This window comes from Phacochoerus africanus, chromosome 2 (genome assembly GCF_016906955.1).
Source record: "Phacochoerus africanus isolate WHEZ1 chromosome 2, ROS_Pafr_v1, whole genome shotgun sequence".
Taxonomy (NCBI): Eukaryota; Metazoa; Chordata; class Mammalia; order Artiodactyla; family Suidae; genus Phacochoerus; species Phacochoerus africanus.
The window spans coordinates 215,931,884-215,958,593 of NC_062545.1; the positions used below are offsets into that span (position 1 = coordinate 215,931,884).

General features: G+C 35.4%; 1 protein-coding gene across 11 annotated transcripts in view; it reads left to right on the forward strand.

Moving 5' to 3' along the window:
- The window catches only part of PTPRD (protein tyrosine phosphatase receptor type D), a 523,599-nt gene that overhangs the window by 311,687 nt on the left and 185,202 nt on the right, over window positions 1-26,710 (forward strand). For all 11 annotated transcript variants that reach the window (XM_047767649.1, XM_047767654.1, XM_047767651.1 and 8 more), the window contains exons 6-12: window positions 1,011-1,121; window positions 4,495-4,764; window positions 7,669-8,250; window positions 17,856-17,989; window positions 21,376-21,520; window positions 24,606-24,911; window positions 25,793-25,986. In XM_047767649.1, the coding sequence (XP_047623605.1) occupies window positions 1,011-1,121; window positions 4,495-4,764; window positions 7,669-8,250; window positions 17,856-17,989; window positions 21,376-21,520; window positions 24,606-24,911; window positions 25,793-25,986 (1,742 nt within the window). The remainder of the gene's footprint in view (window positions 1-1,010; window positions 1,122-4,494; window positions 4,765-7,668; window positions 8,251-17,855; window positions 17,990-21,375; window positions 21,521-24,605; window positions 24,912-25,792; window positions 25,987-26,710) is intronic.

Consider the following 26,710-nt stretch of genomic DNA (forward strand, 5'->3'; position numbering starts at 1 on the left):
ACCTGATCCCACTCACCTACAACCTGACAGCAATGCTTTTTTCCCCCCCTACTTCTTTTTTTCTTGGATTACTCGCCTCTGGATTTTTCGATCTTCTGTCCTTCAGGCTATGGAAACAAACGGTGCTGAGTATTCTTGGTGGTATGTGGTATTGCTGGTTTTTCAGACTTTGACTCAGTGTGCATTTCTTTTATAATTCTTGTTTTGTATTTTTCTTGGGGTTTTGTGACACCACACTGCTAATCCCACTGGTGGATTTTGATGGGTGTCTTAGGGGATCTGCCTCGAGGTCCTCAAGCAGTGGTTGGTCGGCTCTCCTGGCTGGCATAGGCCGTGCTTTTTAACTTTTTTAAAACCTTCTAATTCAACTACTCTTTGTTTTTCAGCAAATGTAATAAATGATTGTAAGTTGTGGCAAACTTGTCTTTCTTTTCTTAAACATCTGCATGTCTTAAGGGAGTTTTGTTTCTTTAAGTGATATTTTCATGATATATAATGACTAATTTTAATTTTTTGCTTCGGCAGCCTTTTTTGTGCTTGCTGCGTATTTTTGGCTTTCTTCAGCAGAAGACTTTCTTGAAAACCCGGCCTGGTTTTTTTGAGCGTATCTCTCTTTTGCGCCACTTTTGATACCAAAATGAAACAAAACAAAAAATTAATCTTTTGTTTTATTTAAAAGCCATACTTCCTTGAAGCAGTCTCACCCATCTTCATTTTATTAGTCTAGGAAATAAGCGTGTTAAATATAACTAGAATTCTTGCTTGGGAACAGAGATATTGCTTTTGTATGCTAGAATTGATGATGTAAAATTTTTTTTTAAAAAGGAAATAATCTCTATATGTTTTTCTCATCGCATCATTTTCTGTCTGTGCACCTTAGCAAGAGATTGAATCGGCGTTGAGCGGATCTTCCTTTGCAGGGTTTTTCATATTGTTAAGAGGTTTAGCTTTCTGAACTGAGGAAGCCTTCTCTGACCATCTCTTTGGCAATATATTTTATATCCATACAGGAGCCCTTCAGATCGAACAGAGTGAAGAATCTGACCAAGGAAAATATGAGTGTGTTGCCACCAACAGCGCGGGCACTCGCTATTCTGCCCCTGCCAATTTATATGTCAGAGGTAGGAATGACGTAACCCGGCATTGCGTCTTCATTCAGGCTCAGGGGGAGTTGAGATACTCACAGGCTCTTTGTGACTATGTCAGGATTTTCATGAGCTGATTCGCTAACAGGGACAGTAGTTGAAGCATTTTAAGTGGATGGAGAATTACACGCTTTAAATATGTGGTTAGGAAAAGTATTGGCAACTTTTGAGTACAATTTATCCTGAAGCTTGAAGTTTGTAAGTATATTGGCATTGTTACATCTTGATTTCAACTTTTACTGCATTGGTTGAACTGTGCTTTGCATTTGTTTGAGGTTTTCTTCTTCTTTTTTTCTGTTGCTCACTCTTCTGTTTCCTTATCAAACCCTGAAATAATTGCTTGGCGTGCTACTAATCAGTTCTCTGTGCACCTCCAAGCAAAATGGTGTTTATGTCTTCAAGAGCTCTGCTGCAGAGCCTGAAGGATAAAGTACTAACTTAAGAAGAAAGAAAAACATGCTATGTGCAAATAGCACAACTGTATCTTCTTCCTTGTTTTTATACCTAGTTACTTATAAACATATAGAATTAACTATGTGCATATGTCTGTGCGTATATATACACGCATACTTGTTTTATCTATTCCCTTTTGGAGAAGTTTAATCTTTTGATTGCCAGGGAATGGTCATTGTATTTTAAAACATGATATTAGTTGTCCTTGGAACAAGAATGGATGAGGATATATCCCTGTTTTCCTATAAAGTAATATAAATGATTAAATTTTGAGCTTATGAATGGCTCTGCCTTTCATTTCAACTAAAAAGAAGTATTTCTTCTCCCCCAGAGTTCCCAAAACCAGTACCTGTGTTTTATTTGGTCTAATGAAAATGCTCTTATTCCTGGTTTCCATGTCTGTGAATAACCACAAAAGGCGTGGGTTGGGGTGGGAATAGATAAAAGACAGTGAGGGCTTTAAGTTACAATAAGATGGGTTCCCTTAGGAAAATATCTAGCTTGATTTTGAAATTTTTGTTTGAGATAATTTTGTTGCTGTGGGGATGTTTTTTCTCTCCTATCTTTCTCCTGAGTCTGGGGTGGGAGAATATGAAGAAAATCATTTCTTCTCCAAATTCTTTGAAAGCCCCTAGATCCTTTTTCTCACAATGGTGACCTCCTGTGCTGCATGAGGCATGTGTATCTTCTTCAATGGAAAAATTTCAAAATGATGCTAGCTATTGTTTCTAATACTGTGTTAGTCCCTGAGATATTGCTAACTGTTTTCAGCTGAGGTAGGAAGGATTAACTAGAGCAAATAAAGATGTTCAAGTAGCAGTTGAAAGCCTTGATATGGCCTTTTTACTCTCTCTGTGTTTCCCTTGTTTTTCTCCTTTTCCTCATTTCATTGTGTTCTGCATCAAACCCCCTACATCCCTCAGAGCTGCGAGAAGGTTGGTGTGTTTTTTACTTTTTACCCACCTTACAAAACTATTAATTAAACCAATAACAAAGAATACAAATGAAATGAATGTAGCTGCATTGTGGTCTTCTTTTGGTTAATGGTATGTTCTAGCAGAGAATGCCCTTGGCCATGGCTTCCGGTGCTTGCTGGTGGTACCTAACTGTGGTGCATGATGGGAGAGAATGAACCTGGGTGCATGGGAACGGGTAACACATAACGCTCTCAGGTCCTGTGAACTTGGTCAGTGTTCCTGCTTTCCTTCCTGTTCCACTCCCTCGCGTCCCCTGCCCCACTTTTAATTTCTGTCTTACACAGATGCCTGCTGCCCAGAGGATGACTTTGTAGTTGTTCCCCTAACCCCAAGCATGAAGACTAAACTCTCCTCCATTTTTCTTGATATGTTCTTTGACACCTCAGAGTCTACACTGGCTCCTGTCTGCTTTGTGTAACCTGTGAATTGGCTGCAGGGGGCATGCTTAGCTCTCTCTTCTCCTCTGCCTGTCATTCACCCGTGAGGCCATCGCAGCAAGCCCTCTCAAATCAATGGAGGTTTCTCTCATCCTTAAGTACAGCCAAAAAGTTGACAGACAGAATTATTTATGTATTATCTTGGGGTTTTGAGGTTTGTTTATTAACTTATAATTTGAGTAATCACTTCATTATCTGTATTTTAGGTATGTTCTTAATTATTTCTTCTTGATCTAAAATGCTCGTAGTGTAAAGTTTTGCCAATAAAAGCCCAAGATGAAACCTGTTTATCACTTACCTGCTCCTTGTACCATGTCCAAGACACATATCCTTTAAACACACATAAACATGCAGATTATCTGAAGCAGGAACACTGAACTGTAATCGCTTGGTAATTTTTTTCTGTGTTGTGTTGCTTTAATATGACCTATTCTCTTAATGTCATGTCCCACTGTATGGTTTAGATCCAGTGTCCCTCAGTTTGAATGTAGGCATAAAAAGCCTCTTACTAGATTTTTGTTGTTGTTATCTATGTTGTTTTACCTTAGATGTGAACTGAATGGAATCCTGAATGTGAACCACCCAGAGCCCTTCCTGAATTTTCAACTCTTATCTTAGATGACCTAGCCTCAGCTAATACTCTCCTACTTTCAACCCTATTCTCCCCTAAGTCCCTATCTCGATCACTTGCCTTAACCCTCTTCCCTTTGTATTTAGTTCCATCCCTGTTATTTCCTCTGCTGTCATTGCTGTCTTGGATTCCAGCCATTATCCCAGTGTCCTGAGCACGGCCTTGAGACCTTGCGCATGCCTTGCATGACCCAATGCAGTATCTCTACTGGCATTGGCTTTTGTTTCTTCTTCTGAGACTGTCAATTGATATGTATATATATTTCCGTGTTAGTCCCAGTGTTAGTGTAAGGTCTTGAGGCTGCATCTACTCTGAGGCTGAAAGCAAATAAATTGCACTTTCAGTGTACTCTAGATGATGTTTTCCAGGACTGGGATGTGACAATGTGGTCCCACGCATACATTCACATCACCTGGAAGAGCACAGCGCTGAAGTTGGTTTTGATATTCAACAAACCTGCCTGTGACCTTCCAGCCCCCTTTCCTGCATATACATGCATGCATAGAATCCTTGTTACATGCATGCATGTATATGTTTTTGTGTCTTATGCATGATGTTTGTGTATTGTTAGTTTGTAGACAGTTTTTTGTGGGGCCCTTGTAGGTCTGAATCAACTTTTGTATGAATGTGTCTAAGATATCAGTGACTAAACTCAATCAATTTTTCTGTGTATACACACACCATACTTGTATGGTCTGTATTATCCACAGTTTTTCATGTTTTGTTTTCAGACAATCCACACTATGTTTCAATTGTTTAATTGTGTCTGTACAGTGCATGTCATGTGTTGAATGATATCCGCTTTTTCTGGCCTTGTGTATTTTATCATCTTCCCTTGTGTTTTATTCCAGTTCGCCGTGTCCCACCAAGATTCTCTATCCCACCCACTAATCATGAAATCATGCCAGGTGGAAGTGTTAATATCACCTGTGTGGCTGTGGGGTCACCAATGCCTTATGTGAAGTGGATGTTGGGGGCAGAAGATCTGACACCTGAAGATGATATGCCAATAGGAAGAAATGTCCTAGAGCTGAATGATGTAAGACAGTCAGCAAATTACACCTGTGTTGCTATGTCGACACTGGGTGTCATAGAAGCAATAGCACAGATCACTGTCAAAGGTATGCTCAGGGTGTCATGCTTGGAGGGTCTGACTAATGCCTCTACACAGTCGATCCTGGGAATTCTAAAATGAATCGATTCATTGTTCAGTGTTTCGGATGTCATCATCTAATCACATCTTGGTTATAATATTAGATATACATATCCAGGTAAGCAGATTCTCCCTTAAAAGCATTGATTACCTAAGTAGTGGTAATTATCAAAAGATTTAACCTCAGTCTGGACTCAGGCACTCACAGGGCGGGATGAGGAATGCTTAACATGGTCAGCCATTATGGTAGGAGTGATGGGTACAGGTTTTATTTTAATTCAGAACCTTGAGAAGAGGCACATGACATAAAAATCCACATAAGTATTAATAAATGCTCAAAATCCCAGAAGACAAAGGAAAAAGTAGAAGGAGTTGAAACCAATGTGGTCTAATACTAGATGCTTTCAATTTTTGATAACCCTGCCATTAAAATTCAAAGTACAAGTATGATTATGTTCTGTTTTATCTTCATCTCTCACCTTGTGGAGGTGAAGTGCTCAACAAAGATTCTTTTTTGGAAATAAGCATATTGATTATAATCACAGTGTTATATTCCATCGTTACTTTTGAATCAGTGGGGAAAAAATGAGTACATGAGTGTACCAATTGGTTTATGCAGTGTTTATAGAATTTTAGAAATCTTTCAGAAAATGGATCAGTCTGAGGTGATGTTAGATTCCTGCAAATGCCTGGAACGGTAGCGAAAAGAACATAAATTATCTTCCCTAAGAAATATGATCCTAAAAAAATGCAACATACCTATTATAATCACTGTTGTAACTTCATCTAAGCATGCATATCTAATGCCTACGAGAAAAACCAGCATGGTGATATAAGAAAAAGGTACACGCTACTGTCAACATTTAGCCATTTAAAATGGTAATGGCGTACTGTGTTAAGCATACCATTCTCCATACATTACACACACCAAATCTATACTGTATAATAAATGTGGCTTAGCAAAACCAGGAGTATCTGTTAAATATCAGTAAATATGCCTTCAATTAGCAGTATGTTTACTTGTCTTAAAAATTCAGAAATATATCCAGGGAAAATTCAGATAATCCCCTTCCTTGAAAAATGTCTGGCCAGAATATTCAAATAATTGTCTTTTTATTATTATTTTCAGTAAAATCCCTTGGCCAAATATTATCGTTCCATGGTTCTTAGAGTAATATGCAAATATTGAATTGCATTTTTCATACTATTTCAGCATTAAATATTTGAAGGTTTACCAAAGACCTTCTGGAATTCAAAAGCAGGAATCACTTCAAACTAATGTCTTGTTCAGTTTCTTTTCTTTTTTTCTGGCCCTTGCTGCTTCCCTACCACCTCCATCTCAGAAATAAAGTGTAAGGGTGAATCTTGAAGGCAAAAAGCAAGTCAAAACAAAAAACACCTTGAAAAGAGTAAAGAAAGTGACTATGAGTTGTTTATTGTTAGCCATTTCACAATGGGTATTATAAACCTACTCAGTGCTAGGCAGTGTTCTACATATTGCAGGTACAGCAGGAAGTAAGTACAAGTTTGTTCCTTTTGAAAAGTTGCCATTGTAGAGAGTGTTGTATTTTTTCCTGTAAGTTGACAAGGAAAGAGAGGTATTAAAGAGCTGATTTTATGAGTATGACCTTCTGAGTTTTCTCTAAAAAGTCAGCTCCTGAAATCTTCCTTTCTTTCCCAATTCCATTCAGACTCATTGTCCAGATGAGGTACTTGAAAATGAGGCCACCAGTGTAGGTGGTGTGTATTCTTAATTAGGAGCATTAGGAGTTGGGTTCTTCTGCTAAAAGGACTGAGCAAGGTCTCTAAAAGATTGGATTTAATTGCAAATGTTTATCCTGTAGCTATAATCTGATGTTACTGATGCAGGCTGTAGAATATCTGCTATGACAAGATACTTTAAAAAGTGATTTGTGAATACCCTTTAATTTAGTCCCTTTAATATTAGGTAAAAAAAAAAAACATGAATTTTAAATTACTTATTTCAAATTAAGTAATTTGAACTTAAACTGCTTAGTTAGATTATTAAAAAATTATAATAATGTTGCCTATGTCTTACCTCTGGGAAACAATGTGGATATTCTTCTTTTATAGCAATTTAATACCATATCATTATATTTCAAATGTTGCCTTTTCAGCATTTACTGGCATTTAGTTATATCATTTTTTGAAGCAAGGGCCTAATTGGCCAAGCTTCTGGTTATAATAATTGGAATAATTGGAATACTGGTTTTTTGAGGATGTTAGATATACTCTAAGAGCATTATTGGATTAGCTCATTAACCTTCACTGCAAACTTATAAACTACATTACCCAACTTTACAAAATAATTTTAATAATACAAGTTTTCCTGTTCATAATTAATAAGTGAAGAATATGGATATGAGCCTCCAAATACAATGCTCTAATATAGTTCTAGTAAACTGGAATTTGTCATGTACATGTTTTTTAACTGTACTTCCTGACCACTTGGAGAAGAGACTTGTGGCTGCCTGATGGGAGGGGAAGGGAGTGGGAGGGATCGGGAGCTTGGGCTTATCAGACACAACTTAGAATAGATTTACAAGGAGATCCTGCTGAATAGCATTGAGAACTTTGTCTAAATAAATACTCATGTTGCAACAGAAGAAAGGGTGGGGGAAAAAATGTAATTGTAATGTATACATGTAAGGATAACTTGATCCCCTTGCTGTACAGTGGGAAAATAAAAAAAAAAAATTATTAAAAAAAAAAGAAAGTTATCCTTTGCTATGTTTTCATCTAATTAAATTTTCACTAGATACATAATTTTGTCGTTTCAGTAGTAGAGTTTATGGGTTCTTGTAATATCTTAAAGATGATGGTAGTCACTGTCTTTCTTTCTCCCTGCAAGCCTTACCCAAACCTCCAGGAACTCCTGTGGTGACAGAGAGCACAGCTACAAGCATCACACTGACATGGGACTCTGGAAACCCTGAGCCTGTCTCTTACTACATCATTCAGCATAAGCCTAAAAATTCTGAGGAACCTTACAAAGAAATTGATGGGGTGGCAACTACACGCTACAGTGTTGCTGGACTAAGTCCCTACTCCGATTATGAATTCAGGGTTGTTGCTGTCAACAACATTGGCCGGGGGCCTCCCAGTGAGCCCGTGCTCACACAGACCTCAGAACAAGCACCTTCCAGTGCCCCACGGGATGTCCAGGCGCGGATGTTGAGTTCAACTACCATTTTGGTGCAATGGAAGGAGCCTGAAGAGCCAAATGGACAGATTCAAGGATACAGAGTTTATTACACAATGGACCCCACCCAGCATGTCAACAACTGGATGAAACACAATGTAGCTGACAGCCAAATCACTACTATTGGCAACTTAGTGCCCCAGAAAACATACTCTGTCAAGGTCCTGGCTTTTACCTCAATTGGAGATGGTCCTCTTTCAAGTGATATACAGGTCATCACTCAGACAGGAGGTAAGTCTGGTTCTAGAAGCAGGGGGTTGTTGGTGCTAAGAAGTGGCAAGGGCACAAAGCAAGAACAAAGATAGTATGAGTTTTAATTTTTGAGACCGAGAATTTTCTAAGTGAGGAATTAAGATAATGCATGTGGAAAGGAACAGGCATGGGCACTGAAAGATGAAATCATACAGTCCTTTTAAGTATGGGGATGCAGTTAACGTCCCTTTTTTTAACTGAAGTATAGTTATGAATATTTTATAAGTTGCAGGTATACAATATGGTGATTCCCAATATGGTTATCCTCCACTGATAGTTATTATAAAATATTGGCTATATTCCCCATGCTATATAGTATATCCTTGTGGCTTATTTTATATCTAATAGTTGGTACCTCTAACTTTCCTACCCCTATCTGTATCATCTTTACTTTTTAATTTGTACCCAAATGACTTGAAGACCTTCTGAATGAGATGGGTACATGTACCACCATGTGATGTTTTGAGACAAACTATGACAAACTGTGTTTCTTTATACCAACCACTTTGATAGAGTAGCCCACAAATTTATTTAATTTGTGAAGAAGTGGGTGGTTTAAGATAAAGTTAAAAATAAAACCATTTGTCAGGGGGCCTTGTGTATTTAAATGACTTATACTTGCCAAGGAGCAGCTTGCTTAAAAATAAATATTCTCTTAATGGTTTATTTATGTATTTTTTATTGTTGTTTGTTTGTTTTTGTGTGGCTTCAGGAGTGAAGAAAGACAGTTACCAAGATGTAAGATCAAACTTTGAGGCCTTGTTCACCCATTTTGCTGGGTATTAGAACAGACCCCAAACTATTTTATGAAGAAAAACTTGGCCCTTCCAGTAGTTTCATTTTCATAAGAGCATATACTTCTTTGATTTAAAGTGATCAATTTCATCTTGGGATGGGAATATTCCACAGCTGCTTTCTTATAAAATTTATTCTTAAGCATTTGAGTGTTATTCATTTGATTCCTTTTCATTTTGGTGACTCGTAAACTGGCATTAATCTGTGGGTGTTTTGATAGCATGCCATTGGTTTGTTTTGAGAATCTATGTAAGAACCATGTTATTAGAGATCTTGCCTATAATCTTCAGGCATAACTCATAGGTTATTTTGCAAATGAGTTAATTTTCTCTGGTGTCAGAATTAGATTAACTTATATTTAACCACCGACTTGTTTTTATGGCATAGGCTCTATGAATCCTGTGACTGAGAATGTTTACCTATTTGGCTTGGCTAGTAGAAATCTCAGAACATTATTTACAGCTTGCCTGGCTTTATTTTATTTTCATACTGTTCTTCAGTTCTTATTGGCTTTTTTATGGACTTACCATGTTCTCTGTATCAAAAGATAACTATAAAAGTGTTTCACCACAATTATACAAAAAATCATCTATATACTTTCTCTATGGGCCTTTTTCAGTTCTTTTTGTATTTATTTGATATAGCAATATGCATAAAAAGATTATAGATTAATTTTTCCATAAGTTTCTCATTGGAAAATATAGAAATCTATGAATTTTGTTCTTCCACTTAACTGAAAATAGGCAACTATTAGAGGTTATTTTTTATTATACTATCTTAGCAGTTCCATAACCATTAAAATATATGAGAAAGTGTATAGGAGGGGTGTATATACCTATATTCCATTTTTAAGTTTTTTGGATTTTTTTCAACTGTGATTTTTTAAAACTCCCTGATCTTAGAGTAACATAACCAGGGTTTGAGTCCCAAACTACCATTTTCCTCTCTATAACCTTGGACAAGTTAGTTCATGTCTCTGAATTTCAGTTTTCTCATCTAAAATAATAACCACCTTCTAGAGTTTCCATTGTGGCACAGAGGAAACAAATCCAACTAGGAACCATGAGGTTGAGGGTTTGATCCCTGTCCTTGCTCAGTGGGTTAAGAATTCAGCGTTCCCATGAGCTGTGGTGTAGGTCGCAGACGCAGCTTGGATCCAGCATGTTGCTGTTGCTGTGGCATAGGCCGGCAGCTGCAGCTCTGATTCCACCCCTAGCTTGAGAACCTCCATATGCCTTGGGGCATGGCCCTAAAAAAATAAATAAATAAATGAAATAATAACCAGCTTATAAAGTTTATGGGTGATAATTTTTTTTTTTCCAGGGCTACCATTACCACTTACTGGATGGCTCAAGTATTAGGAATGTATCGTATCTCAATGCTAGTGACTAGAAGTTCAAGAACAAAGTGTCAGCAAGATTGCCTTCTTCTGAGAGCTGTGAGGGAGGTCCTGGGCCTCCCTCTAGCTTTTGGTGGTTTGCTGGTAATCTCTGCAGTTCCTTGGCTTGTAGAAGCATCACCTTGATCTCTGCCATCATGTAACGTGGCGTTTTCCCTGAGAGCACGTCCTTTTGTCCAAATTTCCCTTTTGTATAGGATACCAGACATAATGTTCTAAAGCCCAATCTAATGATAGCATCTTACCTGATTACATCTGCAGCAACCTTATTTCCAAAGAAGGTCACATGCTGAGGTTCTTCGTGTTAAGAAATCAACATACACATTTTTGTGGGACACACTTCAACCTATAATAGGGCTATCCATTAGATGATGAATAGCAATATTATATAACTTAACTAAAATATAATCATAACAACTAATATATGCCGGAAACTCTGCTGTGAACTTTAAGTATGTTAATTCTTACCACCTAATCAGGTAGATGCGGAATTGTCTCATTTGCCAATGAGTAAATTGAGGATTGATGATAGGAAACAGATTGAGGAACATCCTTTGAGTCATAGGTTATTAAGTGGACTGCCTAGATGCTTTTAAGCACCCTTATCTTTTAAATTAATAATTTGGTAATGTAGTAATTTTTTTGGTGCCTTTTAGGTTTCGTACCTACTAGGTGCTCAACAAACAAACAGAGGCAGGGCAGTAGAAATTGACAAAACACTTTAAACCAACTATAATGGAAAAAATAAAAATCATACAAAAATAATAAATACTCTTAAAGATTAAAAAAATCAGGCAGGGAATACAGGGTATCATTATTCATCTCTCTATTTAAAAATTATGTATGACTGACTTCTGAAATACTTGAGTGGCTATTAGATTATTCCAGTACAAAAGTATGTTAAACTATTCAGATAGGAAAAAAATAAGTTTATCTCAAAGAAGTAGAAGGAATCAAATGTTATTACACTTAATCACTAAATTTAGATCTTAATTTTTTAACTACATGTTTAAACATAGAAATCTCTATGGTTTTGTAATTTTCTATTCTTATCACAGAAGGATTTAACTACCTAAGAAACCAAATAGTTCCTGAAACTAAATTCAACCAAAAGATAAGAATTCTTAAGCATCACAAGAGTCATTATATTCAGAACACCAAATGACAGGCAACAGTGGTTTTGGTCACAGATTATTGAAAGATAGAACTGATATTTAAATAGACCATACTTCGATTTTCTATATTACCAGGGGACATAATGTAACATAAATTGTAACTCAGTGAAGGTAATATTGTGACGGGGCAATTGAGTTAATGCGATCCAGGAACTCTGGACTTAAATCTAGATAAATAGATCGCTGATGCAGTATAATAGCTGTTCTCAATCTGAGTTTAACTTTTTTTTACGTTAGGATATTTCCAAGAACTTTCCATAAAAGTTGTAATTTTAATACGCATTGATCGAGAAGATATGTAATGACATAATGACTCGTGCCTGCCAAGATCAATAGGCTAAGAAAACCTTCCAGAATGGCACACTGATTTGATCTGTTCTCTGGGCTTAATTAACAAAGGCCATTTGATGTTAGTGGACATCTGCCAAATACAATGATGTTAGTTCTGATATAATTATTGCTGAGCTGCTCCTGACTAGCTAATTCTTAGGAGGTGAAAACATAAAACCATTACTAAATATTCTTTTCATGAGGTTTATAAAAAAGTTAAGTTTATGATTATTCTCACTACAGTTTTATCTTTTCCAAACCTACAAAAATTGACTGATAAATAAATATGTATGAACTTCTCAAATATATTTTAATTTCGTATACATGGAGATACAAACATTTTCATTTATTTTATCTGAAAGGTATACATCCATTTTATTATCTTTAATTCCTTGACGGTAATGTTCCTGTTTTTGTTTAAAATTGGATTCTGCAGAAACAGTATATTCAAAGTGGGTTTGAGAGGCATTATTACTTTTGATCTTATCTGAGATTATTGTCACACATATTGATATAAATGGAGGACTGATGTTAATTTGTATATTTCTGGTAATATAGGAAATCAAAAGATGGTCTATTTTATAGTCAGCAATATATCCCCTTAACTTTAACTATTATTACAGGTAAAAATATTGTGTAATAATTAAAAGGCTTTAAATATGAAAAGGTTTTGGTTTAAAATGATTATTTTCTAGAAAAAATGGGTTAATGTTCCAGGTTTTCTACAATTTTAACTTCTGGCATTATAGTCACTTAAACTAAGTCACCTTGAAAATAGGTGGAACATACAGCTGTTGATAAGGAAAATATGTATTTTGTCTTAGCAAAACATCTTTGCTGCAAAAGCACATTCAAAAAGGATGTCTTACATAGTTTTTTTGTGTACATAATTATGATAATGTAAGATAAGTATATTTTATAAAAGAAGTACAAATAAAACCCTGATAAAGAAATATAGTAAAGTAATATCTTAAACCCATTGTGCCAAAATAAATGTTTCTTGATGTTTATGCTAATTGAAGACATTCTAAAGCTCTTAAATCCTAATGTGTTTTTTTCTGAACTTTCTTTGAAAACATATCTGACCTCTAATTCTTTTATGCATTTGATAGAGTCTTTGGGAAAGTACTGATTTTTATGTCTATATCTAAATAGAATAAATCTTTGGAAGGAAAAGATTTATTTACTAGTATTTCTTTACTAAATAAATGTTAATGAGTATTATCAACTTTAAACATTTTGAAGGAGGGAAATTGTTACAGTATAAAACTGTGACATCTTACAAACAATGTGCTTTAGGTTTTCAGAATTTTATAAATCATTTTATTTGTGTATGTCGACAGGCCTATATCAGCAAACTAGAAAAGACTGATTTCCAATTATGAGCCAAAATTATGAGGCCCATGTAAATGCTTTCTCTAAATAGTTTTAGCAATGAGTAAAAGAGCTCTGGATGTAAATATATATGTAATAAAATTTAAATTTTTCTCATTGCTCTTTAATGACAGTTGAGAGATTTGTGTAGGTGCCTGTCTGTGTATTAAGTACTTATTTTGTCAATGATATATCTCTGGCACTTACAAATCAGACTCCTTGTTTGAATTTTGTTTTGTTTCATTTTACTACCACTATAATTCTATCTGCTGTTTTTATTGTTTTTATTATTTGTCAATATGCTAGATACTCACATTTTCAAGTGTATACCTTATTAAACCACTGGATACTTTAGCAATAATGTGTTTTCTAGTTTTTTTTTTTTGTTAATATTTCAAATTTATAGCACAGTGGGGTGAAATTATTTTTTAGCCATTTAATATGTGCTAACCTTTTTTTCTTTAGAGATATGGCCTAAATTTTACTCAAACATTGATCTCTTCTAGTGTTATCAAAAGTTAAGATGATATGCAAATTTTCCCTTTGTTTCTTTTTCATTCTCCATTCTCTCTGAGTTACCTTCAGATATTTATATGAAGTATAGTAGTACTACTACTCAAACACTTTACATTCATCAGTGGGATTGTAATCTTATTTTAGCGAATTGATAGTTTATGTTTGTGTTGCCATTTGGACATTAAATATGTAATCGAGAAGAAAAATATAACACCACTTTACCAAGTACAAGGAGAAATTTTATTTCCTAATGTAATTTTAAAGCAAAGCACAATGTGTGTTTCTACCTTCATTTCCTCTTTCTGCAACTAAAGTCTAGCATTTCATGGTCAGCTTTATCACATCTTCCCTTTTTAATGCAGAATGATCACACTTAAGTTTCTTTTTATTTTCCCATGAAAGTTGCAGAATGTCAGATTTACCCATAAATTTTATCTCTGGCTAATTGAGTGAAATGCTACCACACAGAAAAGCTCTTAAATAAAATAAAAATAAAATGTACATAGACAAATAATAAGCAGGTGAAGATAAAACAATGTCAGTAACTTTGAGGTGTAAAGGCTGTGAGAACATTAAATATATGTACATACATATATCTATGTAGTTATCTATCTATAGAGAGAAGGGGAAGGAGAGAGGAAGAGAAGTGGGGAGGGAGAAGGGGTGTGGAGAAATCAAACTTAAATGTTAATAGAACATTTGTAGCCACAATATTTGATGTAAAAATCTGACAAATGATGGAGCATTCCCTGTGTCTCTAAACGGCACAGAGGAAAATAAATATGACAGTTTAGAGTCTACTGAAGTGTTTTCTTGTAAACATATATTATGATCATCAGGACTAATATGTTTGGTAAATATGAGTAAGTATATTCATTTCATAGCCTTTTTCTTTTCCTTTGAAGCCTCAGCTTCCTTGTGGTTGTTTCCACGATGACTAAAAGATCCCAAGGAAGCACTTTCTTTAAGTGAACCCACACTTCGCAAGGAGTCTGAGTAGCATCACCCTTAAGACCCATCTGAGCATAGAGCCTGATATAATAAAAAGATCTTTTAAAGCCCTGGTCCCTGTGCTGAATTTTGTCTGTAGACACATTTTACCCCAGTGCTTTTCAATTAATTTCAACTAACTCAGTTAATTTCCAGTTGTAAAAAATGGAAAGATTGTACCTAGAAGATTCATGATCAGGTTCTGTGGAAAAATCAGAAGCTCAGGCAGGACTGGAGGCGTGTTCCACAGGGTGGCATCTCCTGGCTCTGAGCATCACCATCTCCTCCTGGCGGCCCCATACTCCCCCATTGACCCATAGGCCTATAGGGCCCCTGCCCTCATCTAAGTGATGTGCCTGGCACCTCTAGGAATTGAAGTTTCTACTACAAGTGTAAACTATAGCCAATTACCCTTGAGATAACTTCGAAAGAAGATGGTAAAAGCCGCAGAGGAGGAACCTCGTTGTGTTATTTGATGAGATTCACCACCCAGTTGTGTGGCCCCAACTTTTCTGTGTCCAAAAATCAAATGAGCAGTACTTTAATGTACTGCTGAGACTTTGACATACTTATTGCATTATTTAGGAGAGGGCTCTGAGCAGAACCAAACAGAATTAGAAGATTAAGGGACATTTGTGTCACTAAACAAGGATGAAACATGGAGACATACCAGTAATTTGTTTGAGACAAATTAAAAAAAGAAAGGTAAACAATTTAAATAAGAAAAAGTTAATTAGATTCCCATCATTTTTCAACCACTGTCACTCCATTTATTATTAGCATTAGCGGAGAATTATTAATAATGTAATAACAAGCTATTCTTATCCTGAGAGCAGCCTTCAGCACTGTCTATGTTTTTAATTCTTGACAGTACATTATTTGGTTTTGTTTAAGTCAGAAGATATCACAAGGCTTTCTCCTTTCCCCTACTTGTGGACATTAGGAAAAGAAAAAAGGGATAAAACTAGAGAGAAAGAAGTGGCTGTATATATATATATATGTATAGGTGTGTGTAATTTTCCAGCTGAGAAAATCTTTCATCATCCAAATGTTAGAACCCAGTCATGATTTCCCATCTGTCTGATCATTCTTGGCTTCCATAGTTGCTCCTGTGAGGGCTAGTGGTATTTTCCTTTTAGAATAGTGTATTTTCTGTTTTACTATTTGCCTGTTTGTTTTTCTTACTTCCCTCTGTTCTACTTTCTTTTATTCTTGATCTTTTACCTTCTTTTGTCTCTACTTCCTGCCTCTCAGTCTGAATGATTGTGTTAGGTCATCCATTGGGCTGGGCAGGTACTTAAAAAAAAAAAAGGTACCCTGTACAGGAAGTAGATTCCTGGAGGCATCAAATGAATGAGTATCTCAAGGCCTGTGCTATAAAAGGGGAGAAAAGAAGATGAATGCAATTAGAAATATGAAGCACTGATTATTGGTGGCCTTAAGCAACAGTCCAAATATGCGTGTGCACTTGCATGCATGCGCACGCACACACACACACACACACACACACAAATCACAAGTTAACATACCAGATAGAAGACTGAAATAATTAGGGATCCCAGAAACCATTGTAGATCCCTTCAGACTTTAATCTCTTTTTAAGCAAAAGGCAGTTTTTTAGTCATATTACAGAGATGATTACAAAAAGAAAAGAAAGTAATACATTTTATATTCCCAAAGACTTTCTTTCTTATGAAAATGATACTTTATTATTTAAGAAATTGATGTCATAATCAGCTACAAATTATATTTTTATATGTTTTTGAATATTTATGCTCATTTGCCAAAAATACTTTAGATGTTCTTTTCCCCTGTGATGTGAAGTGTTTTTCTTATTTTTTATTAAATAAACATGGAATTCTCTTGTGAACTTGAGGGAATATGGACATATGTTCAGCTATGGCACTTTGAAGATGCCACAATATCAGGCATATGATCAAATATTTAGTGGATACCCCAAGGCAGGGGCACCAACCAGTCACGTCCAACATTGTCTTGGAACAATGTCAGTAAGGGTGGCTGTGTTCCTGATGGCCCAAAGTGCATTAGCCTTTTATGTATTGGATGGAAGACCTGATGGGATTAGGTGGTAACTAACAGTAAAATTTATTCTAATTCACCATTTGCAGGAAGTGTTTTAAACTGGATAAATGTTGCACTCTTGATTACATCTGATTTATACCTATTCCACATTGTCTTTTGCATGGATTACATGACTAATACGAGAATTATAGATGACCTTTGTTAAATCCCTATATTCATGATAATTTGTGTATTCCATACAATATTTAACCTGTGCAGTAATTTATCCTCCTCTCACTATAGACTGTATTAAGTTTATATTGGGTCTAGTGTATTAACTCACATAAAGTCATTTCGAGATTAGGAAGTCAGTGTTAGTCGTTTTAAATTCTCTTCAGGTTTTTTTTTTCTTTTTACATATTTTTTAAAATGTGGGTTGGTAAGAAAAAATGCTAATGTTTCTTGTTGCCTGTAGGTTTTGTTAATGGATTGAAGGTGGAATTTTATAAACCTAATTGAAAATAATTTTGAAAGTAGAATATGGTGCTAGAGAACAAGTTCCCACTGAGTTGTAATGTAGCAGTAGCTTGTATGTATTTAAAACTTGATATGATTTAGGCAATATTTATTCTGAGTGCTTTATAGAAATCATCCCATTTATTACTTAAAGTAAACATTATTCTTTAAGTTGAATTCAGAGACTGAATAGCAGATTCTATATTTGCTAATTCCACATCTTGTATACATATTAAACCTCTCACAGATGGGGCAGTATTCATAACATTGTTCTTATCCCTTAAAGGAGGGAAAAGGGGCTTTTTATATACACAGGTTAACTTGGACAGTGTAGTAAGGGATCCAACTCTCCATTAAACTAATGCATCTGGTCACATAGTGAAATATTTAAATCAATGCACTAATGAAAGAACTTCTGAGTATTTCTGGTGATGGTGAACTCAATCCCCTGCTTCCCTGTTTTTTAGTACCAGGGCAGCCACTGAACTTCAAGGCAGAACCTGAATCTGAAACAAGTATTTTGCTTTCTTGGACGCCTCCACGTTCAGACACCATTGCCAACTATGAACTGGTCTACAAGGATGGGGAACATGGAGAGGAGGTAGGACTGTGTAGTCATGTAAACATTCACTACATCGAGGCGGTATTCGAATTTCGTGGATTTGCCCAAATTCTCTTAAAAGATCAGAAATCTATAAAGAACTTGGTGGAAAAGATTTATCATCAGGAGTTCCTAATGAGGCGCAGTGGGTTAAGAATCTGCAACAGCTTGGGTGGCTGCAGAGGTGCAGGTTTGATCCCTCGCCTGATGTGCAGTGAGTTAAAGGATCTGACATTGCCACAGCTGCAGTGTAGGTCCAGCTGCAGCTCTAGTTCAATCTCTGGCCCAGGAACTTCCTTCCATATGCCATGGAGGCGGCTATAAAGAATTTTTTTTTTTTTTTTTTTTTAGGGCCATGCCTGAGGCATATGGAGGTTCCCAGGCTGGGGCTCCAATTGGAGCTGTAGCCGCCAGCCTACACCACAGCCACAGCAACATCAGGCCTGAGCCACAACTGCGACCTACACCACAGCTCACAGCAATGCCAGATCCTTAACCTACTGAGCAGGGTCAGAGATTGAACCTGCATCCTCATGGATGCTAGTCAGCTTCATTTCCAACTGAGCCACAACAGGAACTCCAAGGAAATTTTTTTCAGTATTTATTAATCAGAAGAGAAACTTGACACAAGTATTTGGAGACTTAATGTGGGTAAGACAAAAGAAACAAAAAACAGCTATTGTCTTTTTTGTAGCTTTTTTAAATTCAGGTTTCCAATTACTTATAGAAATATCAGGTTATGGAAGTATGTGTTCCTTGAGACTTGGGAATTACCTTCTTTTATATTCTGCATTAATTTTTTTTTTTGTCTTTTTGCCTTTTCTAGGGCTGCTCCCACAGCATACGGAGGTTCCCAGGCTAGGGATCTAATCGGAGCTGTAGCCACCAGCCTATGCCAGAGCCACGGCAACATGGGATCCGAGCTGCATCTGTGACCTACACCACAGCTCACAGCAATGCCGGATCCTTAACCCACTGAGCAAGGCCAGGGATCGAACCCGCAACCTCATGGTTCCTAGTCGGATTCATTAATCACTGTGCCATGAAGGGAACTCCCTGCATTAATATTCTTAAGTCACTATCATCACATGAATAAGTGAACTCCAAGGCTTTGGGTAGATGAATTTTTCCAAACTGGTTTCAGATAAAGACACTCTATAGCAAATATTTGCTTGATATGAATATGACTATATATAAAGTTCAAGTATTTTAGGCAAAGAAAATAACAGATTGTAGAGGGCTAGAAATGGTTATATTAGTTAAAAATAACTAACATATACATTCATGGGCCCTATAAATGGTTTCACATATATTAACTCAATTTCTTCAATAGTGCTTTGATTTAGCCTCTGTTATTATTCTGATTCACATATTAACAATTTTGAGACACACAAAAAAGTCGAGTGATTTTCTTCAAGTCTCCTACTACCAAATGGTAGAGCTAGAATTTGAATTTAGACAGTTTCCGGAATCTGTGTCCCCAGCCATTGGGATACACTGCCTCTTGGTTGTATTTTGAATATAGAAATCAGTATTAAAATAACATCTAATATTTTCAGAATGGGATTATATGATAGTAATGAATATGTTTCTTTTGTTATTATGAAATCTGGGAACAATAAGACAAATAAGTTGATAAAAATTTATGTGAAAACTTAATCCACTGAGCCATTTTATTGTATCTCTTAGCATTATTTATCTTAAAATCTCCACAAAGTGAAATAGCCCCTAATTTCTAACAAAGAATATCTTTTGAAACACACATACTAAATAAGCTATTACCAGTTAACTTGAAGCACATCATTTTGAATTCTATGATAAATTAATGTTACTGTAAATTTCTATTTTATTACATCTGTTTGAATTGAGCCCAATTTCCAAAGACCAGGTTCTAAAAGCAATGCTTTAGATTTAGCTAACAAAGCTGATATCAATCACTCAAAAAGTTATAGAGTTGAAGTTCTGATATAACTTAAAGTATCCATCTTAAACTGTTGGTGTTTTTAGTAAGGCATAAATCAACATTAAGTGATTTTAAAACATTACGATTACCCAACAAAAACCAAATAAAATAAAATCAGTTAAAAGAGTGGCAGTCCTTGAAGATGCTATGGATATTTGACTGTTGGCATATCTGCTCTACTTTACAATTCTTTAGGAAATCCCCCTTTTTTCCTTGCTATTTGATAAATCCAAGGTTTCTGAAAACTTTTGTATTTGCAATCCAGAACACCCTAGGGATGTTTTTTGTAGTTTTATATCTGAATTCCCTATGACTGATTTATGTTTGTGTGAACAGCAAGCACTATTTGATAAAAAGCCTTATAAGATTATTGATGCCATTACTAGATTACATATTAGCTTGCATTTTAAGGTTTACTACAGGCTCATGTTTAATCTGAGATTGTTTTTGCTATATTTTTGCTAAATTTTGGCTAAAATACAAAAGCAAATTTCAAGTATGAAAATAAGTTATAACATTCAATTAAACTTTTCAGAAGGACTTTATTATGTTAAAAGTTATAGGAAAGTTTGTGATTCCTTTTTTCTACCTCTAGGTTCTATATTCACAAAGACAGGAAGTTTTTAAATTAATTTGAAATCAACCTAGAGTAATGATATGGTTTCATATACATTATATACCTTCCTTTGATAACTAGTATCTGATTTTCATCCCCTCAAACTTTGGCAATTTCACATTGCTTTTATAGTAACCTCAGGTTACTTTTATAGTAACCTCATATGAAATGTAACTGTATAACAGTTTCTTTCTTTTTTTTTTTTGTCACACCCATGGTGTGCAGAAGTTCCCAAGTCAGAAATCAAACCCATGCCACAGAAGCCACAGCGATGACAATGTTGGATCTTTAACCCACTGAGCCACCAGGGGACTCCCATATACTGGTTTCTGTTGTTACTCCTGCCATACTTTCTTTGCCCCTATTTAGAATGGAGAGGATAATGGGAGATGAGCTAGACTTCTCTGCAATTGGAATTGTTCACATTGGACTCAGGCCTTTGTCAGAGTTGGGTGTCAGTTTCTCTTGCGGGAGTGTCACAGTAGAATACACAAGCCTGAGCAGTAGAAACACATTCTTAGGTGGTGGCCTCTTAGTCCTTCTTATTAGATAGATTAAAAAGACTGTCTTATAATTAGGAGATGCCTGGCTTCCCTTATTCCAGTTGTTTTAGTGGTTGTAGAAATTTGCCTTTTAAAATTCTGATATTTGCATGATGTAATTCCCCTAGTAGAGTCCTAATAGTCACTGTTGATTCTGTTTGTGATGTTTTGATGACATTATAACCCTGATGACAGAAATTTGATGTTCTGGGAAGTACATGAATGTTAATGAAGGTGACCAAGGTTTCTTGTTACTTCTCTACAGCAACGGATTACCATTGAGCCAGGGACATCTTATCGACTGCAAGGGCTGAGACCAAACAGCTTATACTACTTCCGTCTGGCTGCACGATCTCCTCAAGGCCTGGGTGCTTCCACAGCTGAAATATCAGCTAGAACCATGCAGTCAAGTAGGTGTCTCTCTTTGCTTACGTTCTGTCCTTTTTTTCACTAGGAGGTGTTGCCGGCTTTTATCCCCACCCACAAACAAATCTGCTAATTAAAATGCTTTTAATAGGTGGGAGTCTTTATACCAGCAAGTTTCTACTTTGGGGTTTAGAGTGCCATGACTTATGTTGGTTTCAAACTTAATCCCGTCTCCCACTTTCTACATTGAAAGACATTTAGAGAAATGAGGACCCCATGGGAAAACTGGTAAAAGAGTTAGATCAGGCCCCATTTAGTGAAATACAAAGTTGTTAGGCAAAATTTAGATTGAGAATATTGCCAAATAATCAGAGTAAGGCTTAGCAAACTAAAGAGACAGCAAAAGACCTACTTTTTTCTTTTTTTAAGCACATAGGTTTAAACTTTGCTGATAACCAAATCTTATGTCACATTATTTATTTTCCTAATTTGTTATTAACTTTGCAAGTAGTACAGGAGAAATTTGGAGCATTCACAGGAAATCTGTGTTTGGATAAATCTAGGAACAGTAGAATAATCATAGATATATTTGCAATCCTGAATTGCATTTTTTTCCCCACTCAGGTTCAATTTATTTTTAAAACTGTTATCCTAAAGCATAGTTGTGTTTATCACAGTGGGGGTTCATTATGTCCAGGGAAGATTGTTTTGCATAGAGTGTTACAAGGTAAATTGTTTTCAATGGAAAATTTGGCGGCTTAGAGTATTATTGTTTATTCTTTATTAATGTTTCTATAATTAGTCAACTAAGTGTCCATTTACCTTGAATAGTTTTATGGAATTATTTCCTTAGCTTTTTAAAACATTTTACATTTTATGTGATTTTTGATATAATGACATATGTCATAGACATGTATAGTATGAATACATTGAATTTTGTAAGGAGGATGTGCGATTAACCTGATTTTTAGACCTATCAGTAAATATGAAATTTACCTCATTTTTACAAAGTGAATTTCCTTTCATATAAGCAAGTCTTCCAGTATTTCATTTTCCATAGAAACTTGAAATCTTTAAGGGATTTTTTGATGATAGAATGTAAATTTATCCTCAACACATGATTATTCATATGAAAAGTGTTAGGATCCTATTGCTTAATCCCTTAGTGATTATAGTTGATTCCCATAAAATTTCCTTTCTTTTAAAACCAAAGTATGCAAATCAATGCAGTATTACATGCCTTGAGTTCCAGACAGGCTAAGAAGTAATAGTGTAGAAGCTAATTCTTAAAATCAGACATTTAACTAAAATAAATGTGACTTTCTTCAATATTTTATTTTTGTGTGGTTTACAAACCTGACTTTTTTGTAAACATGCATATTACATACATAAAGGCAGAATGGACTTTTTATAGCCACATCAAAAGCTTTTCTACTTTTTATTTTATTAAAGTAAAAATTTCAAGATATGTTACATATAATCTCACAGAATAAGAGGTCTGAAGGTAGTGAAAACCAAATCAGCTTTTTAAAAAGAAGTACAAATCAGCTTTTGCTATCACATGCGCAACTCAATTTATTATGAATGATAATGCCTATAAAATAGTTTCATAATTTGAAATATAAGAACCTATACTCAGAATCAATAAAAATGATGTTCTAGTGATTTTGTAAATCTTACTCTGAATTTACAAGGCTGTTTTACGAGGATTTCCTTTTTGTCAGCACAGGGAGCTTTTCATTTTGATTGTCTATAATGAAGAATACAAGACGTAAATTAAGGAAGACTGATAATCTTCTGAATAATCAGATACAGCTGATAATATTACGGCTCACAAAGTGTAAAGAAATACCCAAGCTACATGTTCAAATACAAAAAATTAGAAATGATTTACTCATTCTCCCATATATATTGCCTTAGCTATTTCCCATATATTTGTTCTTCTTTAGGAATATATGTTATTAACTTTAAAAATAATTTATGATTAGAATAACATTGTTCTTTACTGCTTTTTTTCAAATAATTATATGTTTGGTTTACATGATGGAAAATAATTGCTCAGAAGGTCACCAGTTTATTTTAAAATAGGCAGCAAGAAACTTTATCTTTGAAATCTTATGTAAACCCTACTTTATAGGAATAATTATGTACAAAAATGAAAAGAATCATGTACAGAGTGAAAGATAAGTCATATCTTTTCCAGATGGTCTCAGGATATTTTTTTTAAATGGTTCTTTTTTAATGGCTGTATTATTGACATTTCATAAGGGATAGATTATTTTTATTGATTTTAACAAAATTTGCTGGTGGGATCTAATTCTTCACTAGCAATGATGTCTCAAGAAGAGTTATAATTTTAAAATGGCTGAAAGCTGACATAGGGTAAGTACAAGTTACAGTCAGAATCAACCAGCCTGACATTAACCCTCGGGTAGGTAAATCTTGGACTATGCATTTTCATCCCTTATCAGTTCTGCATGTTGACTCTGTATATGGGCTGTGATCAATGTTAGGTTAACACTTTTCATTAAAACTGGTCAGGCAGACTCAATTTTTCAGATAGTTAGAGGGGACTCTTTTACATTTATTGCGCTTCTGACAGTTACTACAACTTTCCACGCTTAAGAACCTTTACACAAATGAGTACTATGTATGAATTGTCCTCATTCTAGAATGTAGAAGTGTAAGTTTGAAACAGCATCTGTGAAACATCATCAGACTCTCATGTAATAAATCTTGTACTGTTTGCAGCTTTTTTGAAGTTCGATAGTCTGTATAGTAGGGCTGGGGAATACTGAGGGATTGTTTTAGAAGAAGAATTTAAATTGCAGGTAGGTAATTTTATTTGAGGCTCTATTATCTCAAGGTTTCATTTTCACATATTCCCCCCACCCATTATTTAACAATTATTTTTGGTCATTTATTCATTTTTTTGGTTTATTCATATTACTAAGCCAAGGTACATAAATTTATCTTTAAAAATTTATTTTAAGTTTCAAAGCCTTATTTTCATTTTGTTGTCCTTATTGTTCGTTTATTTATTTTTGCCTTTTCTTTTGTTTTATCATTTTTTTCCAACCACTCCTGTCCTTTCACTCAAACCCTCCTTTAACTCACTACCAAAATAAGAGCCGTCAGCTCCTCCTCAAGACATTAGTTGCACCAGCCCAAGTTCCACTAGTATTTTGGTAAGTTGGCAACCTCCACCAGTGGAAAAACAGAATGGCATTATTACCGAATATTCCATCAAGTACACTGCAGTGGATGGAGAAGATGACAAACCTCATGAGATTTTGGGAATTCCTTCGGACACTACCAAATACCTTTTGGAACAGCTGGAAAAATGGACTGAGTACCGCATCACTGTGACAGCCCACACAGATGTCGGCCCTGGCCCTGAGAGCTTGTCCGTGTTGATTCGAACCGATGAAGATGGTATGTTGCCTCTGCTACGTCAGTTTGCACCCTTCCGACACAATCTCGGTCTGCTGTCTTTTGATAGGCTAATGGTAATCTATTTTTCTCTGCTCCTCTTTTTTTTTTTTTTTTTAACCCAGCATCGCCATGACTTCAGTTTTTGCCAAAGACCTACCTTTGCTACGGCCTGGGCATTTTTTTTTTTTTTTCCCAATTTCAACACAGTAATTTGCTTCCTTTTAAAAGAACATTTTGCTCCTGTGACCTTGCAATCTGGGTCCTTCTCTGTACTTCCATCTAAAGTCTTCTGCATTTTTCTTGGCTTTTTATACTCACTTCTTTTACATTTTGAAGTTAACTTTTCAAAAGTGCCTTCTTATCTTCTTGTTGCCTTTTTGTCTTGCACATTTCAGAGACACTAATGCTCGACATTCAGTTTTTAGCATCTTTTGTATGGATACCTTTGATATGAGAAAAAAAAGAAGAAAATTTGTATAATCAAGCATCTTTTTATTCTGCTAAAAAGAAACCTTATAAAAACACACACAGCAATCAACAACCAGTTTTTGTTATTATTTCAATGCTATACTTCTTTGTGCTTTAATGCTTTGAACCTCAAAGCATCTTCCTTGGCTTTTGTACATTTTTTACATGTTTTTCTATTTCTCTGATACTCTTTTTTTCTTCCATTTTTTTTTTTTTTAGCATCGGTCATGTTTTTTGATCTTTTCTTAAAAGGTAGATTGGTTGAGCATTTTCATTGGTTGAAAATGTTTGTATTCCACAAAGGAAACATAGTGGGTCTGCCTATTTTTTTTTTTTAACATAAGTAAAGAAAATGCACTGACTGGGTGGGACAAGTGCCTATAATTTTCTTTTATCCAATGATGTTGTTCCAGTTCCTAGTGGTCCTCCTCGCAAAGTCGAGGTAGAGGCTGTCAACTCAACATCTGTTAAAGTCTCATGGCGCTCACCCGTGCCCAATAAACAGCATGGCCAGATAAGAGGATACCAGGTGCATTATGTGAGGATGGAAAATGGTGAGCCTAAGGGCCAGCCCATGCTGAAGGATGTCATGCTGGCTGATGCACAGGTAAGCCTCTGAAATTTCATACTTAACGTTTTTATGGGATGCATTTGTTTTAGTCTGTACCTTAAAATGAGTCCCATTTTAATTTTAATTTTTTTGCCCTTTAAAACTCCTATACAAAAGTCTAGTTTTTAAAACACATGGTCCATATTTAGTTGTTCTTTTGTTTTTGTTTTGTTTTTGCCACACCTGTGGCTTGCAGAGGTTCCTGGACCAGGGATCTAACCTGTTCCACAGCAGGGACAATTCTGGATCCTTAACCCTCTGAGCTGGAAGGGAACTCCTTTTTTTTTCAACCTTTTTTTTTTTCTTTTCCATACTGACCTTCCCAATCAGAGTTGACTTAAAGTAAGGAAGTGAATTATAATAAAATGAAACATCTGATTAACAGATATAACTGTTTTCTTAAAATATGTAATTTCAGCTCTCTACAGCTATATCTGAGTTCGCCTTTCTGACTGCAAAAAGTACTGATTGACTTAAATTAATCAAAGGAAATAATTTTAAACAGAGGTTTTACTGATAGGATCTACTTTCTGCTGAGCTAAAACTATTTGGAACTAAGTTGACCTAATTTCTAAATATATGAATTCTTCCACTGAAGAACAAACCTTCTTATTCTGGGAAAGGTATCCAAATAGTATTTTATTTTGTATTTCTGTATCAAATTACATATTTAATGAAAATACTTTGAGATCCCCTCTGTTGAGACAAATTAAGAAAACTA